This window comes from Mus musculus, chromosome 16 (genome assembly GCF_000001635.26).
Source record: "Mus musculus strain C57BL/6J chromosome 16, GRCm38.p6 C57BL/6J".
Classification (NCBI taxonomy): Eukaryota; Metazoa; Chordata; class Mammalia; order Rodentia; family Muridae; genus Mus; species Mus musculus.
Window position 1 is genome coordinate 17,561,473 of NC_000082.6, and position 16,196 is coordinate 17,577,668.

Consider the following 16,196-nt stretch of genomic DNA (forward strand, 5'->3'; position numbering starts at 1 on the left):
GGTAGTCACTCCTTCATGTTCTTTTCACAAACATTTCCAGTCTGACCCCAGAACTAGTGTTTTAGTTACGGCGCTTGGAGTAGACAGCGGCTCTACAGAAGATCTGTAGCCTAGCAATAGTTTTTCTCTGGGGCCACAGCTATGCGGTCACTGCCTAAGGGTCTCAGCTTTCTCTCAAGATCTAGAGGTTGCTATGCTGCTGCGCCAGCAGGGGTATCTCAAACCCAATTTATACTCTTTGGAATGTGCAAGTTTGAGTTCAGAGCCCCTTCTCTGGGCTTCTGTTACCCCGTGTTGACTGCCCACCATATAAGAAAACAAAGTGAGTGGGTAGGGACAGGTCTATTCCTCTCTCTATGCATAGGGTCCAACCCAGGGACTCTGGACAAAAGGGGGCGGGGCTACACCAGCTGGGGTTTGGGAATGAGGCAGGAGCCAGCTCCTACTGAATTTGAGATGTCCCTTTAACAACACTGGCCTGAATCCCATGCATGGCTTCTTGGCCTCCAGTTCAGCTGCGGCTAAAGTTGCCTGCTGACTCATGCAGTTGCAGCCAGCAGGAACTGGGAACATGGCTTCTGCAGCCGCAGCAGCACTCGTGAGCTGGGGGTTTCTGGATTACAAGACGGAGAAATATGTGCTAACCAGGAACTGTCGGGTGGGCGTCTCCCAGAGGCTGCTGCAGCTGGCAGTGGTAGTCTACGTGATAGGGTAAGAACCGCTCCTGGCCAGACTGCAGAGTCTGCTGTGGGGGGTCTTGCTTGCCGAGGGATAAAAGTTGGCTTTTTAGAACCCCAGCTGGTGGGAAAGTGGGAATGGGGGTGAGAGGTAGTCAGAAGGGATTTTAGTCCATTCAGAGAACAGTGGAAGATCCATTCGCCCACGTAAGGGGCTTTGTCTCCAGCGTCTTCTCGGTCTCTGTTAGCGTCTGCAGTTCTCCTGCCCTAAGGTACCCTGATGCAGCAGGAGGCAGTAATTCTCTGAGCAACACAGCACTAAGCCTCTCAGAGAGACCACCAGCTGGATGTCCGAAAAGTCTTTGAGAAGGGAGCTGGGTTTGCTGAGTGTGTGAAGGCACTGGCTGTGAAAAGTGACCATCGTCATCTGAGAGCTCCACCTACTCAGGGGTATAGAGCAAGAGGCGCAGCTAGACAGAAGGTGGAGGCCTCCATGCTGGTCTGGGAGCCTAGTGTGTGAGCACTGCTACTCCTTATCTAGACATTACACTATCCATCATCCTTTCCCTAGGTGGGCCCTCTTGGCCAAAAAAGGCTACCAGGAACGGGACTTGGCCCCTCAGACTTCTGTCATCACCAAACTCAAGGGGGTTTCTGTAACCCAGGTTAAGGAGCTGGAGAACCGGCTGTGGGACGTGGCTGACTTTGTGAAGCCATCACAGGTAGGTCCCCAGCGCTGCTGCAGGAAGTCAGAATTCTTCAGCCACCACCACCAACCACACCTGCCGTGCATGAGAGACATAGGATGCAGGAGGAAGGGTTCTGAGTCAGTGTGAGAAAACAGCTTTCAGGGATGTGGAGCTTCCCAAGCCAAGAAGCCAGGGCCTGCGGAACTTCCTTTAAAGGAAGGTTATCGATGCAACTCAGTGGCAGAGAGCTTGCCTGGCATTCATAGCTTCCGAGCTTCAATGCTAGAACCACCAAACAAACAAGCAAAAACAAAAATACCATCCACCCCACCCATCCAGCACCCATGTGGTGGAGAGATACATGTGAGAAGGAATGAAATATCTTCGGTTCATGATTTATGCTTGGAAGTGAAATGTAGGGGATGGGAACCCAGGGCTTGAGCTTGCTGAAGTCCCCTTGCTATCATTTAGGGATCTTGGATCAAGTTCATTTTTTTTTCTTCCCAATGATGAAAGAATTAAAAGGCAGAGGCTGGAGAGATGGCTCAGTTGTTGAGAACACTGGCTGTTCTTGCAGAAAATACAGCTTCTGTTCCTAGAACCCACATAGTAGCTCATAGCTTTCTGTCATTTCAGTTCCAGGGGATTCTATGCTGTCTTCTGGCCTCTGAGGGCCTCAGGCAGGCACACACACACACACACACACACACACACACACACACACTAATTAAATAAAACAACTCGGCTGGATGCTCAGCATATGCCTGTAATCCCAGCACTCTAGAGGCAGATGCAAGTAGAGCTCTGAGTTTCAAGACCAGGCTGGGTCTACACAGCAAGTTCCAGGATAGCCAAGGCTACACAGAGAAAGCCTGTCTTGAAATAAAACAAAGCCAAAAAAAAAAAATACCCTGCTCAAAAATAGAGTGAAAAGGCAAGAAATAAGTCACAGTCACAGCAAATACATGTCTCATTAAAAGTGAGAGTGCACACATCCCACACACAAAAGAGACAGGCTTCCCACCAGAGGGAAGGGAATTTAGAAACCAAAATCCATTCTCCCATGGAGGGCTGCTGGTTTTAAATATCTGTGGTGGGATAGGATGGGTGCCTCTGTCCTGAATTTTGGATTATCAACTTGAAAGAAGAAGCTGATAAGTCCAGAGGTTCATGCAAGCTGAGACATGCCCAGGACCAGCCTTGAATATAGCTGGACTAGTCTAGACCATTCATCCAGAAGGGGGTCCTTCTGGCAGGGAAAAAAAAAAAAGTTCACCAAGCCTTTGTCTTGGAAGGAGGTGGTGAGGAAGAGTCTGGGAGTTGACGGATCTGTGATGTATACACCACCCCTTCCCCATCCTTGCCTGTCACAGTACAGTCTGACTCCTTTCATGTCACTCACATGCCCCTCTTTGTCTCTTTTAGGGAACATCTTCTCTTCTCCCTCCACCTAGCCCCAGTTACCAGCTGTTACGGGACATTTCCTGAGGAGACATAAACAAATGTCTGTATACCTCAGATAGGGCACCAACGATGAACCAATTCCATTCCAAATAAGTTCTGTGAACCAGTGACTAATTGTGGTTCCCTGTAGGCATAAGTGAGGGGTACTTACAGGAGCACCAGTGACTCAGGCAGCTATCATCTGTTGGCTCCAGGTGGTAGTAGCTTTCTATATGGGAGCATGCTCTCTCTCTCTCTCTCTCTCTCTCTCTCTCTCTCTCTCTCCCTCTCACACACACCCACACACACACATCAGCAGGCTCCCTCTGTCCCCACTTTGGGTGAGTGCATGAGAATTTGAAATGACACTTGTATGGAAGATACGGATAGAGGCATGACACTTTCTGAGCTCAGGGGAGGCCGTAAACCTAGTCAGCTTCACCTGCTTCACTGGACGCCATTTTCTGCAGGACAAATTGGCAACTAGATGGGACCAAAAACTATTCCCACAAAATCCAGGCTACCCAGGCTGGGCTCTACCTCAGAGGGTGCTGGCCTAGCCTGTCTGAGATCCGGAGTTCCATTCCCAGCACTGAGAGCAACAAAAAGCAAACAAACCAGGCTGTCAGCTTCTATCTTCTCAGTTGAGACCAACCTTCAGCCTTGCCTTCTAGGGAGAGAACGTGTTCTTCCTGGTAACCAACTTCCTCGTGACACCAGCTCAAGTCCAGGGCAGATGTCCAGAGGTAAGCTTGTCCAGAGCCTCTAACACACACCCACCCCTTTTTTTCTCATCAGCCCTGTCTCCTTTCTCCTTCACTCATGGCTCAAAGCTCAGTCCCAGCTTGGTATGTCTATCCCAGGCAAAGGGCTACACTTTTCTAGAAGTCATTTCACCAAGTCTTTACATCTGCTGTTCACGAGGAATACTTTAATTCCCATTAAACAGGTGATTAGGGCTCCATATGTCCAATCACTTTTCCAAGGGTACCCCAAGTATGGGTTACCGGCACAGTATCTGAGGACACCCCTTGGGGTCTCCAACCTTTACAACACCAGACCTTGATGTGGGACAGTTTCATTGAGATGTCCAGCGTTTTTTCCATGCTGGTCCTGCCTCTGGGTTACAGCCAGGCACACACTCACCTGAGCATTAATGGCAAGAAGCAGGCTAGAAGATCACCTCTTCTCTTGGCCAGCTTTTATTAGTGTACTCAGAGTCCGATGTCATCTGGGGGACTGGCTAGCACACTCTGCTTTGCCTTCTGGTAATATGTGATCTCTGGGTGTTTTTCAGCCCAACTGTGTTCCTGTTTCAGCTTTCTCCCCCATTCTTAGATTCTGACACAGCCATGGGGGCATCCACACACCCACTCCCAATCTCACCTTTTCCCCTTGTTTGGGAATATTCCAGAAAATCTTTCAAAGAGCATATTAGCTCTCACCAACCAAGGCTTCTGTGTGAACAGTCAGGATCCATCCCATATATATGCACCACATTCAAAGCCAACTTCTGCTCAGCAGGACTCCAGGCTCTGGTATTTGGTCACATTACAGTTCCAGGGGCTGTCACATGTCTATGGTTGACACCTATCCACAAAGGAGGTGACATATGTGTACAAAGGATGATTCTCCCTCAGGGAACCTAGACAATATTCACACCTCTAGATGCTAAGAAGACATCGATTTCAGGTTCAGCATGTAGACAGCTCCAAAACGTCATCAAGCCTATGTGTCAACTTCTTAAAAAGCACATGGTCCTTCCTCTTTCCCTGTCTGAGGCTCTTGATTCTTCTTGTGAACTTCTAGTGACTGAGCAGTTGTTCACCAGACCTGATGACCAGGTTTCCTGAGAATAACCAGAGTTCTTGCAGGATTTTTCTTGGAAGATTAGTGACCGGGTTCCTCCAAGCACATGCTCAATGATCCCAAGTGTCATATCCCTCTGCAAACCTTTCTTGACACTCCCCCTCCCCTGCACGACATCTAGGATAGGCCCTGTGCTGGGCTGGCAGAGAGCTCCAAACCCCTGTACTTCAAGTTGCAGTTACTGTCCAGCCAAGGCAGCAGGTTCCACGATGCTCACACAAGGCAGAGGCCACAGTGTGGAAACTCAGGGAAGTGCACGGGCTAAATCTTAAAGGAGCTGGCGATGTGGATCAGTGTGGCTGCAGCAGAATGCCAAGGCAGAAGGAGCCTCATGGGCAGAGACCATGTTTAAGAGGATGAAGTGTCTCAGGATACATTCCTGCTGCTCAGTGTGACTGGAGCATAGATCTGGGTTAGGTTACAGAAAGGACAGCCCAAGATAACATGGGCCCTCTGAATTCTGCTAAGAATCTGGACTTAATGTATGAGCAGAATGAGTGCGTGGAAGAGACTCTCAGCCTCTCATCTTTCAGGCTGCTGGGTAGAGGCGCCCACCTCTCATCTCAGAGTCTGAAGGATTTGGAGACATAGACACAGGTTGGGACAGCAGAACAGAGAAGGTACCTGTCCTCTGACCTTGGATCCTAGGCCACCCTTCACAAAAGTCCTAAGTCTCCTGGCTTTTCAATCCCTCAGCCATTCTTGCTTCCATGGTATTGTGGTCCTCCTGGAGTTCCCTATGAACTGAACCCCCATAAGGGTCCTGAAACTCAAGGCTGCTTCCTCTCTTAGGTCAGGGACCCCCAGGAAGCTCACCCACATTTTCCTTGACGTGCTCCCCCCATGACTCTTTGACCTTATGTAGACATAATGTCCATCCATGTATGGCAGAAAAGATTGGCCCTGGGGGGAGGGGGCTTTCCACCCTGTATAGGTCCCTCTTTGATAGCTACACCTACCACATACTGAGCATCACCAGTTTGTCCTTCTGTGGTTCTTTAGCACCCCACCCCCACTCTGTTATCCCAGCTAGACTGGACAGAAGAGCTGAGCCTCAGGAACAGAGCTGAACAGAGAGCTCTGGGCACACAGCCCTGTACCAGCATTTCACCATGTTGCTGATGGCTTTTCCCTCCTAGGTTGTAGTTTTCATCTTCCCTGTGCTTCCAGACCCAGGCTGCCTGGGAGGAAGCTGGGGTTCTTGTCTTTGCAGTCTGTGATGCTGAGTCACAAACTGGAGGCATCCTCTGCGCTATTGGTGACTAGGGTCTCTCTTACCTACCTCAGCATCCTTCCGTTCCTCTGGCTAACTGCTGGGCTGATGAAGACTGCCCCGAAGGGGAGACGGGGACATACAGCCATGGTAACTGTGGCCTTGGACCTCTCCTGTCTCTGCTAGAATAAGGGAAGGGGAGGGAATACTTGGGGGTCCCTGAATGCAGGCCCCGCTGAGCTTGTCTGTGCAGCATCCCATTCTGCCAACAAGCCCATACTCCACAGCCTCCTCAGGATCCATGGAGATGAGAGGACTTGGAGCTCATTTTGTGTTTTCAAGGCATAAAAACTGGTCAGTGTGTGGTGTTCAACGGAACCCACAGGACCTGTGAGATCTGGAGCTGGTGCCCAGTGGAGAGTGGTGCTGTGCCCAGGTAAGCTTCCTCTCTCTCCCAGGGCAGGGTCCCAGAATAAGCAAAATGATGCCAGCATACTGTCTATCTTCAGGAAGCCCCTGCTAGCTCAGGCCAAGAACTTCACACTCTTCATCAAAAATACTGTAACCTTCAGCAAGTTCAACTTCTCCAGGTAGCTTGGGCAGGTCTTGGCTGAGCCCATATCCTTCATGCTTCTTGAGTCATCTGATCGCTATCAATCTCCTTTCTAGATCCAATGCCTTATTAACCTGGGACAACACATATTTCAAGCATTGTCTCTATGATCCACTCTCCAGTCCGTACTGCCCAGTGTTCCGCATCGGGGACCTTGTGGCCATGGCTGGAGGGGACTTTGAGGACCTGGCCTTGCTGGTAAGTTATTTGGGGCAGTGTCCTGTGCAGCTCAGGGGCAGGTTCTCAGGACCATACACCAGTGGAACAGGCTGTGTTGTGTGCAGGGTGGTGCTGTGGGCATCAGCATTCACTGGGATTGCAACCTGGACACGAAAGGCTCTGACTGCTGTCCCCAGTACTCCTTCCAGCTGCAGCAGAAAGGGTACAACTTCAGGTATGGCCCTAACTGCTCGAATGCTGGCTGCTGTTCCTGGTTCAGGGCCTCCTCCACCTAGTTCCGTAGGAGCACACCCAGCTTGGACTCAGGGTCTCTGCTGTGTGTACAAGGATTCTGGGTGTTCCCGGTCCCCGGGCTCCACCTTGCTTCCCTCACTTGCCTGCCCCCCACCTGCAGATCTTCTCATGGCCTCTCCCAGGTGACCCTGTGTCCCTAGAGCAAAGACACTTTTCATTTTTAAAAAAGTTTTATTTATCTATTATTTATATGAGTACACTGTAGCTGTCTTCAGACACACCAAAAGAGGGCATCGGATTCCATTACAGATGGTTATGAGCCACCGTGTGGTTGCTGGAAATTGAACTCAGGACCTCTGTAAGAGTAGTCACTACTCTTAACCATTGAGCCAACTTTCCAGCCCAACACTTTACATTTTTAATTCCCCTGTAGGACTTTATCTTAAAATTTTCCCCAAAAATTCTGTGGGAAAATTCAGACTAGTAAAACAAATATTCATGTACTTCTGACCTGGTTTCTTCCTTGCTGTGAAGGGGCATAATGACCATGGCAGCTCTTAAAAGGAAACATTTCATAGGGGCTGGCTTCAGTTTCAGAGATTTAGCCTATTATTATCATCATGGAAGGAAGCATGGTGGAGTGCAGGCAGACATGGTACTGGAGGAGCCTAAAGTTCTACATCTCTGTGTTCCACACTGGGCATAGCTTGAACATAGGAGACCTCAAAGTCCCACCTCCACAGTGACACACTTCATCCAACAAAGCTACACCCACTCCAGCAAGGCCATACCTCTTAATAAGTAGTGCCAGTCCTTATGGGCCAAGCATTCACACACATGAGTCTATGGGGCCTTTCCTAGTCAAACCACCATACCTGGTTTGCTAGTGTTGCCTTTTCTTTCCTTGGCAGCACTAGGGATTAGACCTGTGGCCTCAGAACTATTTGAGAGTAAATATTAGATAGTGTGTGCTCACCCTTCTCAATACTGTCATGGAATGCTTCCACTACTGTCCCATTGTCACAGACAACTCTGGACTTGGATAGGCAGTCATAGTACATGCTATGATCCCTAATCCCAGCCCTCAGGAGGCAGAGAAGGATTAGGAGCTCAGAGTCATCCTTTGCTTTGTAGCCAGTCTGAGGCAACCTGGTGAAGGAGAGGAGGAGGAGGGAGGGAAGAATGGAGGAAGGGAGGGAGGAAGGGGACAACAGAGGCGGGAGGAGAAAGAAGGAAGTAGGGAAAGGCTATTGGTAGATTAAGTCTAACATTTTATATTTACCCCACTGTGTTATTAGTGTTCCTGAGTTTTTTTATTTTCTGACCCCAGAAGCACCCAGAAATCTTAAATTACAAATATTGTCATATCTTTTAGTTTCCTAAGAGAATCTTGGGCTCCTCCTGCCATGTAATATCATTTTATTACACGTAGTAGCAGGTGTGCACAGGTGGCCATAGGTCTAATGGCGGTGACTCATTGTGCTTGGCTCCCCACCTTGTACAACCTTCTGCGGGAGGCTTCTCGGCCTTAGGGCCCTTGCTGGCACCTCTCTGTTGGGATGCCTCTTCTGAAGCCTGCCACAGCACCCACATCAGCACCTGCATCGGTACCCTCATCAGCACCCTCATCAGCACCCTCATCAGCACCCGCGTCAGCACCCGCATCGCTTTCTTCCCTGGTTCTGTGCTGCAGGACTTCCTTGCCTCAGAGTTCCTCCAGCCCTCACGGCTATTCCCCTTCCTTCTCTCAGACCTGTGCTGCCAAGATCTAGATCAGCATGCTTCCTGCCTCTCTGACTCTCAGAGCAGGGCTCTCCCTTCAGTCAGGCCCTGCTCAGGTTCTGATTTGCTTCCGCTGTCCTTAAAAACCTATGTGGAGCCTTAGGACTCAGGACCAGGTAGAGTCCATGGATAAGCTTGCCTGGAACACAGTATGCAAGCACTGGAGTCTTCTCTGCTATCCCCAGGACAGCCAATCACTGGTGGGCAGCCTCAGGCGTGGAGACCCGGAGCCTGCTCAAGCTCTATGGAATCCGTTTTGACATTCTTGTCACTGGGCAGGTAAAGTTCAGACCAGGGGAAGGATTTGTGGAGGTTTGGGAGGACAACCACAGTCCGAGAGCTTCATCCCAGGTCTCTTAGGCAGGGAAGTTCGCGCTCATCCCTACGGCCATCACAGTGGGCACAGGAGCGGCTTGGCTGGGCATGGTGAGTTTAATCACCTAAGGTTCTCTTGGGCTGCAGTAACCACCAGCCAGGGCCTGCTGGCACCTGCTGGATCTGCATGTTGTTTCCGGAGGGTGGGCAAGTTGAGAACTCTGGAACATGGTAGGTCCTGCCTCTTCCAGGTCACCTTCCTCTGTGACCTGCTGCTACTGTATGTGGATAGAGAGGCCGGTTTCTACTGGAGAACCAAATATGAAGAGGTGAGTTGTGGGCCTGCTTGTGTCCCAGAGCTGAGGTCACTTTGCTGAGAACACTGGGTTCTGCCTCACTCAGGGGGAATGTTAGCTTGATTCCTAATCTGTTTCTTTTTTAGGCAAGAGCCCCAAAGACGACTACCAACAGTTCATAGACCGAGCCAGCCTTCTCACCCGCTAACCCTGTTACCCAAGTGTCCTAGGAGTGGTTTGCACCTGCCCCATGTCTGCTGCTGCTGGGATCCAGGCATCCACGCACCGCACCGCACCGATGGCCTGTCTGGATGGCTGCCACCCACTGGCCTATTCATTCCTGAGGCTTACACCCTCTCCCTGCTGGTTAAAGTTTAGGGCTTGGGAAGGAAGAGGGTTCTGGCTTGGGAAAATGGAGGACAAAGCTTCAGCGGGACTAGAGGGGAGTTGGGATAATTCCGACAGACTCCGAATGCAGATTCCCTCCTGGGTTCAGTCAGAGGGGTGGGGTGGGGGGCGATGTGGCTGAATAAGTGGTGGCTGGTATCCTTGGAACTTTCTATATGTCTGCTGGGGGACTCTGCCATCCAGTTCATGCCCTCCATCCCTGCCCTGGCCCTGGTTACCAAGGTTTCTCAGGAGCCTAAGGTGTGAGAAATTGCATGTCTGGGATTCACTGCCATCAAGTCAGTCCTGGAAGCCTCAACCTACTCTGAAACACCTGCCTGCCAGAACCTTAACTCTGGCTCCAGCCAGAGCGCCATAGTTTCAAGGTATAATCTCTAATGAAGCGCACTAAGGTTCCTTAGGACTGGCTGGTTCTGGATCTATAACCATGTGAGGCCTCGATCCTTCCCTCAGTGAGACTTTCCCCACGCACCAGAGCCCATAGAAAGGATAGCAAGGACGGGCTGCAGAGACGATCCTGGTCCAAGTGTAGGGCATAGTTTAGGAAGTACAGAGGCAGTTTTGTTGTGCATGTGTGGTCACCGAGAGAGAACCAAGGCTGAGGTGAAAACAGCAGCAACAGCTGGGATCTCCAGGCTTCCACAGCCTCCAAAAACCCTTGGAGTTCCTGGTGCCACTCAGCTCTCAGGACTGTGGCCTGCAAAGGGCTATGATGGGAAGGCGCGGCTCCTGGAGGTGGTTCATGTGGACACTGTAGTCCTGGGGGTAGGGGGACCCAAAGAACCCTGATATCACTGCTGAAGTAAAGCTTGCCAAAGCCAGAAGTAGTAGTAGTCCTGTGTAGTCCTTAAAGGGAGAAACAAGGAAAGGGAGATGGTCCAGCCATGGGAACCCCAGCAGGAGGTTCAGAGTAGACCTAGGGCTTTCTCCTTCTCTGAACTGTAGCCGTAGGCTAGAAGTAGTGGCTGCAAGTCCAAGTACCTGTGCATACCCAAGTGTATCACTCATGCACTAATCCAAGCCCACCTTCCAGGGACACTGTTGCCCTGGAGATTACTAGGTAGCAGAGAACCCAAGGGATCCATCTGAAAACATTTCCAGGGGATACGGAGGCAATAAGAGCTGTGGCCAGGAGCCTGAATTTGGAAACATCAGTCAATTCACTCTGTACATAGTGTGTACTGCAAGGGTGGCTGCCCTGAGCGTGCAAGAATGTGCTGGGGAGAGTGTCTTGGGGGCATTGCTTGTTCAGTGCATTTCAGTGGCCCTAAGCAGACCTTGGGCACATGTTTCCTGGAAGCCCAGGAAAATCAAAAGATCCTGACATCCAATGTCTTTTTGAGTTACCCATTTTAAATCCAGATTGTGATAGATATTCCCTGCTAGAGAACATGTCAGGGATCTGGGGGAGGGGGGTGTATATGTCAGTAGTGGAATGCTTGTCTAACAATCTCAAGGCCCTGGCTCCCACCTCAAGTACCACATGTGCATATGCGTGTGCGCACACCACACACGTACTCACACACTCACATATGAACATACATGTGTGCACACACGCATGCACATGCACACGCTGCTGAGAACATGTCAGAAATCTGTTCCTGTCTTGTCATATAACCCTCTTCACATCATGCATGGAACTTTCCTCCTCAGAAAGTCTTTGACAGGCCTTCTGTGTCTCTGCTGTGGACTAGGAACAACTGCTTGGTTCTCCAGGCAGGTGAGAACTCAGAGCTATGAAGAATACCACAGTGTACATGACAGCTGGTCACAACACTAGCTGATTAGTTATTATTCTGGGTCTCAGGGGCTGAAGCCACTTCCCTGCCCACTCTGCCCCACCTGCCCAGGTATCCAGAGTTAATCATAAACAGGAAGACAGTGGGCAACGAGTCCACACCAGCACTAGCCTCAGCCTAGTCCATGATAGCCGAAGACTCCGTTCCTGTGTTGAGACTCTGAGAACACTCCCAGCCCAGTCTGGGCAGGCTTCAAACCCAAGCTTCCTTAAGTAGGCAGCTGCCAATTCTTCTGGCCTCTGGATGTTGGGGATGGAGACCTCCATGAGCAAGCCTCCGTGGCCAGCTACTCAGTACAACCTGACTCCCGGACTGGTGATTGACTAGAGGGCTGCACAGCTTGCACAGTTTCCTCCAGGCTACCGCTGGGGAATACCACGTAGTGTGCTGTAGTCAGCTCCAATGGCTCCCTCTGGTTCTCCTTGCTGTGCCAGATGCCATAGCCAAAATACACGACAAGTCCTGCAGGAGTGGGTGAGAGTGTGAGGGCCAGGTTCCAACCCCACCTGACCTCTTTGATCTTCCCATTGTAATACACTTGAGTCCAAGCCCAGGCCCCACTCACCGACCAGCAGCCAGAAGATAAAGCGTAGCCAGGTCAGGTAGCTCAGCTTCAGCATGAGGCAAGTGTTGAGAAGGATGCTCAGGGCTGGAGTCAGGGGCACCAAAGGGATCTGGGGGTATAAGGGTGAGTCTGAGCGTGGCTATAGGATCTATACACCAGCCCAGAGCCTGACTGTGGAAATTCCACAGAACCCTTCCTCACCTCTGGAGAGTTGGAGCCATGTGTACCCACACCACGCAGAAAGCTGGAGCAAGTAAGAACGGACAAACCTATCTCCCCAGCCCCATGAGCCCTGTGCATTCTCAGGTAGGCTAAGAGGCTAGGCAGAGGGAACAGGGAGGACTGAGAAGGAACAGGATCAATGAGGCATGGGGGAGGAGGGAGGTGTACCTGGAAAGTGTCTTGCTTCTTTTGCTGCTGATGAGCCCCCAGGACCAGGAGGCTGGACAGAAAGACAGCACCACTGATGACCAGCAGCAAGACATAGCCCCACTGTGGGAGGTGCAGGTCTGAGTTCCCGAAGACCAGCACACACGCCAGAGAGATAGCCGAGGCTACCAAGATGCCAAGCGCCCAGGCCACGGCGGTTCCAGGGCTGCATCCATCCAGGAAGCCCAGGAAGGGCTTCAGGGCTGGCCGCAGCTGCCCAGGCTCAGACATTGAGGTCTGCTCAGCACCCACTAGCTGTATATGGTCCGAAAAGGAGTCATATTTCTTAGCTGTGGGGCCAGGGCTGGCTAGGCAAGGGGAGCTGGGTGGAGAAGCTTTTTGGAAACGCAGCACAATGATGCTGGTGGCTACAAAGGTATAGGCCAGCAGGGTGCCGATGGATAGGAACTGGACCAGTGCCTCAAGGTCCAGCAGCAGTGCCAGGAGGGCCATGAGGACCCCAAACACCAGGATTCCTACCACAGGCACCTGTGTCCGGGGGTGTACACGGGCAAACACCTGGAAGAAGAGCCCATCGGCAGCCATGGCGTAGACAATGCGCGGCAGGGAGAAGAGGTTGCTGAGCAGGACGGTGTTCATGGCTGCAGCAGAGCACAGGGAGCAGTCAGCACAGCAGATAAGCTCAGAGCGGGCCACTGCTAGGCTCACAGATAGAATGTGTACTGAGGGTGTCAGCTTCTCACCTCCCACCCAGGACTGGGGCACTTCTGTTCAGGCCAATTAATGAACCTTTTGAAAGCTCGCCGTCTGCCTGTAAGCAGAACCTGTGCCACCAGACTGATATTCTGTGTACAATTTGTGGGGAGAGGGTCTGCCAGCAAGTCTGTGTTTTCATGAACTCATTATACAAGTAGTAAAGCTGGAGCATGGATAGAAGTATTTTGAGAGGTTTGGGGCAGGGCCCTCTACCTTGTCCCCTCCCACCCTGCCCAGAAGGGACCCTTACCACAGATAGAGCCAACTGCCACAATGAAGCCAGCCCAGCTGTAACCCCGCCTGTAGAAAGCATCAGCAAGCGCCGAGTCAGGGTCTAGGCTGTGCCAAGGTACCATGAGGGTTAACACAGTGGAGACCAGAATATAGGCACCAGCTGCCAGGCTGAGGGAGATGGCGATGGCCATGGGCACCGCCCACCGTGGGTTTTTGGCCTCCTCACTGGAGGCAGCAATAACATCAAATCCCACGAAGGCATAGAAACAGGTGGCTGTGCCAGCCAGGATGCCAGAGAAGCCGAAGGGTGCGAAACCACCTTCTTCTGCACTCCAGTTGTGAGGACGGGCCAGGATGAAACCCAGGACAATGATGAAGAGGATCACAATCAGACTGATGGCTGAGAACGTGTGATTAAGCCAGGAGGAGACTCGGGCTCCGCAGGAGACAAAGGCAGAAGCCACGAGTAAAATGCCAGCGGCCAGAAAATCTGGATAGTGAGCTAGGAAGGGCACCTGCCAGACGCCCAGGTGAGACTCCGTGAAGTTGCGAATGCTGTGGTTAAAGATGGCATCCAAATAGCCACTCCAGGCACGGGCTACAGCGGCACCTCCAATGAGGTATTCTAGAAGCACATTCCAGCCTATGAGGAATGCCCATATCTCCCCCATGGACACGTACGTGAATAGGTATGCTGAGCCAGTACGGGGCACACGGGCTCCAAACTCTGCATAGCATAGGGCCGCCAGCAGGGAGGCTACAGCGGCCACCAAAAAGGACAAGAGCACAGCGGGGCCAGCCATGTCCTTGGCCACTGTGCCTGTGAGCACATAGAGCCCAGATCCCACCATGCCACCCACACCCAGTAGAGTCAAGTCCAGTGTGGACAGGCAGCGCCGCAGTGATGTCTCCATGCTAGACTCTTCCAGTGGCTTCAGACGGTTCAGTTTCTGGCAGAAGCGTGCCAAACAGGCAGTACTGGGCAGTCCCCGGGCCATGGCAGACGGAGTACTGAACCAGTTTCTGGAACCTACTGGGGACAGACAGCGGGAATAACCAACCATCCTCCATTCTTTCATAGACAGCCCACCCCAGTCCTCGCCTCCTCTCCTTAGGAGCCCAGGTCAGCTGCACCATGGACCTACTTTAGAAGGCTTGAATGGGACGCGTGTCAGGGACTGTGGGCAGAGGGATAGAACGCATGGAAGTCCTTCCTGTCAGCTTTCAGGGCAGTGGAACTGGCAGAGAGAAGCAGACCTGCAGCGGACCTGCGAACCAGGTAGGTGGTTCTGTGAGTGAGTGGGAGGTTGCTTAAGAACAGGCTTGGAACAGGCTGCACCACGAGCAAGAAGAAATGGGAGGCTTCCCTGGAGCAGTGCCAGGTTGTCAGGACCCGGAACAGGAGCCGCTCCTGCAGCCGGGAACGTGGCCAAAGGGACATGGCCTCAGAGAAAAGCGATCACCCCCTCTTCTGCCAGGTTGGAGGAACAGCTCACCTGAAGCCAGGAGGCCAGAGCTGCAAGGGCCCCGATTCCCGATTCCCGGATGTGAAAGCTGTGGTGCACCTCCCCTCGCCATATGCTCCGCAGCCACAGCTGCTGAGGCTAGCTGCCTCCGCCATGTCCCTGTGCCCCTAGACGCCCAAGCCTTCTCTTGCATTTACGTTCCCGCAGCAGCGGTCCCTCCAGACCCGCTATGACCCACCTGCTGTCGCCGTCGCTGCCACCGTGCGCACTGCGCCTGCCCCACTAGTTTACAACGCCTGCGTGCAGGGCCCGCCCCTCGCTGCCAGGCGCCAGATAAACCCGAGCCTCACGACTCACATCACTGGTTGGGTTCTGTACAGGGTCCCCGCACCGCACCACGTCACGTATCAGAATAACCCTCTAAGCGAGTAAACTTCCAACATCGAGACTAGAGCTGACCTGGGTCCTAGGGCTTACTCCACATTTCATCCACCTCCCTAGGTGAGGAAGCCTGCTCGACTAACCTGCTGAGCCCCTTCTCTGGGTCCAGGTTGGGGGTAGAGCCAAGCCTGATACCGCCCCAGAGCAATTACTCTCCTTGATCTCCCTCCACCCCAACACAACTACAATTGGAAAACGTCCAGGTCCCCACCACGGAGCCTGCAAATGTCCAGCACAGTGAGATGAAGACAGGGGTCTGGCAGAGTGACCCTGGCACTCTAAACCTCAGTGGAGTGGCAGTAAGCACCTTGCACACTAGGCTAGAGAGGGCAGCCTTCCGGACGTGTTCTGTGAATTGGCAGAATTTACAAAGCTATTGTCTGTCTGGTAGTGTCCCATAAAAGGACAGTAGCCAGCATCAGAAGACAGCTTGCAACTCTACAGCAGGACTGCCACTTAGGCCCTCAAATATCAGTGACAGCCTCAGAGCACCTGACAGGACCTGGACATTCTTAAAGGACTCTCCATTCATGATAGCCAGCAGCTCTCCGCATTTGTCACCAGCGTTCCCGCCATCAGGGTGCCTGGGTCAGCTACGGCATAAAATCTCCAGAGTCCGCTTATGCTTAGCTCTGAGGAATCTTTTCTCTCTCTCTTCTTCTCAGATTGAAAACAAAGGTGGCAGCTAGGTAGGGTGACCTATGCCTGTAATTCTGGCACTTGGAGGATCAAAAGATTGAAGACCATGTATAAGTATGTATACATAGTTTTCATATATGTATGTGTGGCAATACATATGTGGTGAGGTGCTGACTTGTTGACAGCA

At 52.0% G+C, this 16,196-nt stretch overlaps 2 protein-coding genes and 1 long non-coding RNA gene across 19 annotated transcripts; 2 read left to right on the plus strand and 1 right to left on the minus strand.

Moving 5' to 3' along the window:
* The first annotated feature begins 394 nt into the window (after positions 1–394).
* Positions 395–10,543, plus strand: P2rx6 (purinergic receptor P2X, ligand-gated ion channel, 6). 3 transcript variants are annotated; one of them, NM_011028.2, is made up of 12 exons: positions 413–711; positions 1,249–1,399; positions 3,484–3,555; positions 5,966–6,041; positions 6,234–6,327; positions 6,401–6,481; positions 6,561–6,702; positions 6,789–6,898; positions 8,886–8,979; positions 9,061–9,126; positions 9,267–9,344; positions 9,458–10,540. In NM_011028.2, the coding sequence occupies exons 1-12, from the start codon at positions 542–544 to the stop codon at positions 9,491–9,493; spliced, it is 1,170 nt and encodes a 389-aa protein (NP_035158.2). In that variant the 5' UTR covers positions 413–541; the 3' UTR covers positions 9,494–10,540. The 3 variants fall into 3 exon arrangements, 2 of the variants coding, with proteins under 2 accessions (NP_035158.2, NP_001153033.1); XR_003951768.1 differs by lacking the exon at positions 6,789–6,898 and having other exon boundaries at positions 395–711; positions 9,458–10,543; NM_001159561.1 differs by lacking the exon at positions 6,401–6,481.
* A 2-nt stretch (positions 10,544–10,545) lies between these two features.
* Slc7a4 (solute carrier family 7 (cationic amino acid transporter, y+ system), member 4) lies at positions 10,546–15,418 on the minus strand. Of its 15 annotated transcripts, none has more exons than NM_001359891.1 (6): positions 15,168–15,418; positions 14,609–14,731; positions 13,480–14,493; positions 12,474–13,114; positions 12,084–12,192; positions 10,546–11,980 (listed from the first exon to the last, which is right to left on the minus strand). In NM_001359891.1, exons 3-6 carry the CDS (start codon positions 14,459–14,461, stop codon positions 11,805–11,807), a joined length of 1,908 nt encoding a protein of 635 aa, NP_001346820.1. In that variant the 5' UTR covers positions 14,462–14,493; positions 14,609–14,731; positions 15,168–15,418; the 3' UTR covers positions 10,546–11,804. The 15 variants fall into 15 exon arrangements, 8 of the variants coding, with proteins under 8 accessions (NP_001346820.1, NP_001346822.1, NP_659101.2 ...); XM_030249071.1 differs by lacking the exon at positions 14,609–14,731 and having other exon boundaries at positions 11,474–11,980; positions 13,480–13,529; positions 14,145–14,493; positions 15,168–15,273; XM_030249072.1 differs by lacking the exon at positions 14,609–14,731 and having other exon boundaries at positions 11,474–11,980; positions 13,480–13,529; positions 14,145–14,496; positions 15,168–15,272.
* On the plus strand, positions 14,407–15,285 carry LOC115488657. The gene is made up of 2 exons (XR_003951946.1): positions 14,407–14,742; positions 14,942–15,285. It is a non-coding gene; the product is annotated as an uncharacterized LOC115488657 (long non-coding RNA).
* Positions 15,419–16,196: the final 778 nt, after the last annotated feature.

Excerpts from the sequence above, each read along its gene's own strand:
- P2rx6 (NM_011028.2), top strand. The coding sequence starts at position 542 with ATGCAGTTGCAGCCAGCAGGAACTGGGAACATGGCTTCTGCAGCCGCA. Across the intron at positions 6,482-6,560 it reads AGCAAGTTCAACTTCTCCAG|ATCCAATGCCTTATTAACCT; the intron begins GTAGCTTGGGCA and ends TCTCCTTTCTAG. Across the intron at positions 6,703-6,788 it reads TTGAGGACCTGGCCTTGCTG|GGTGGTGCTGTGGGCATCAG; the intron begins GTAAGTTATTTG and ends TGTTGTGTGCAG.
- Slc7a4 (NM_001359892.1), bottom strand. The coding sequence starts at position 15,122 with ATGCAAGAGAAGGCTTGGGCGTCTAGGGGCACAGGGACATGGCGGAGG. Across the intron at positions 14,494-14,959 it reads CTCTGGCCTCCTGGCTTCAG|GTTCCAGAAACTGGTTCAGT; the intron begins GTGAGCTGTTCC and ends TGTCCCCAGTAG. Across the intron at positions 13,115-13,479 it reads GGCAGTTGGCTCTATCTGTG|CCATGAACACCGTCCTGCTC; the intron begins GTAAGGGTCCCT and ends GCTCTGCTGCAG.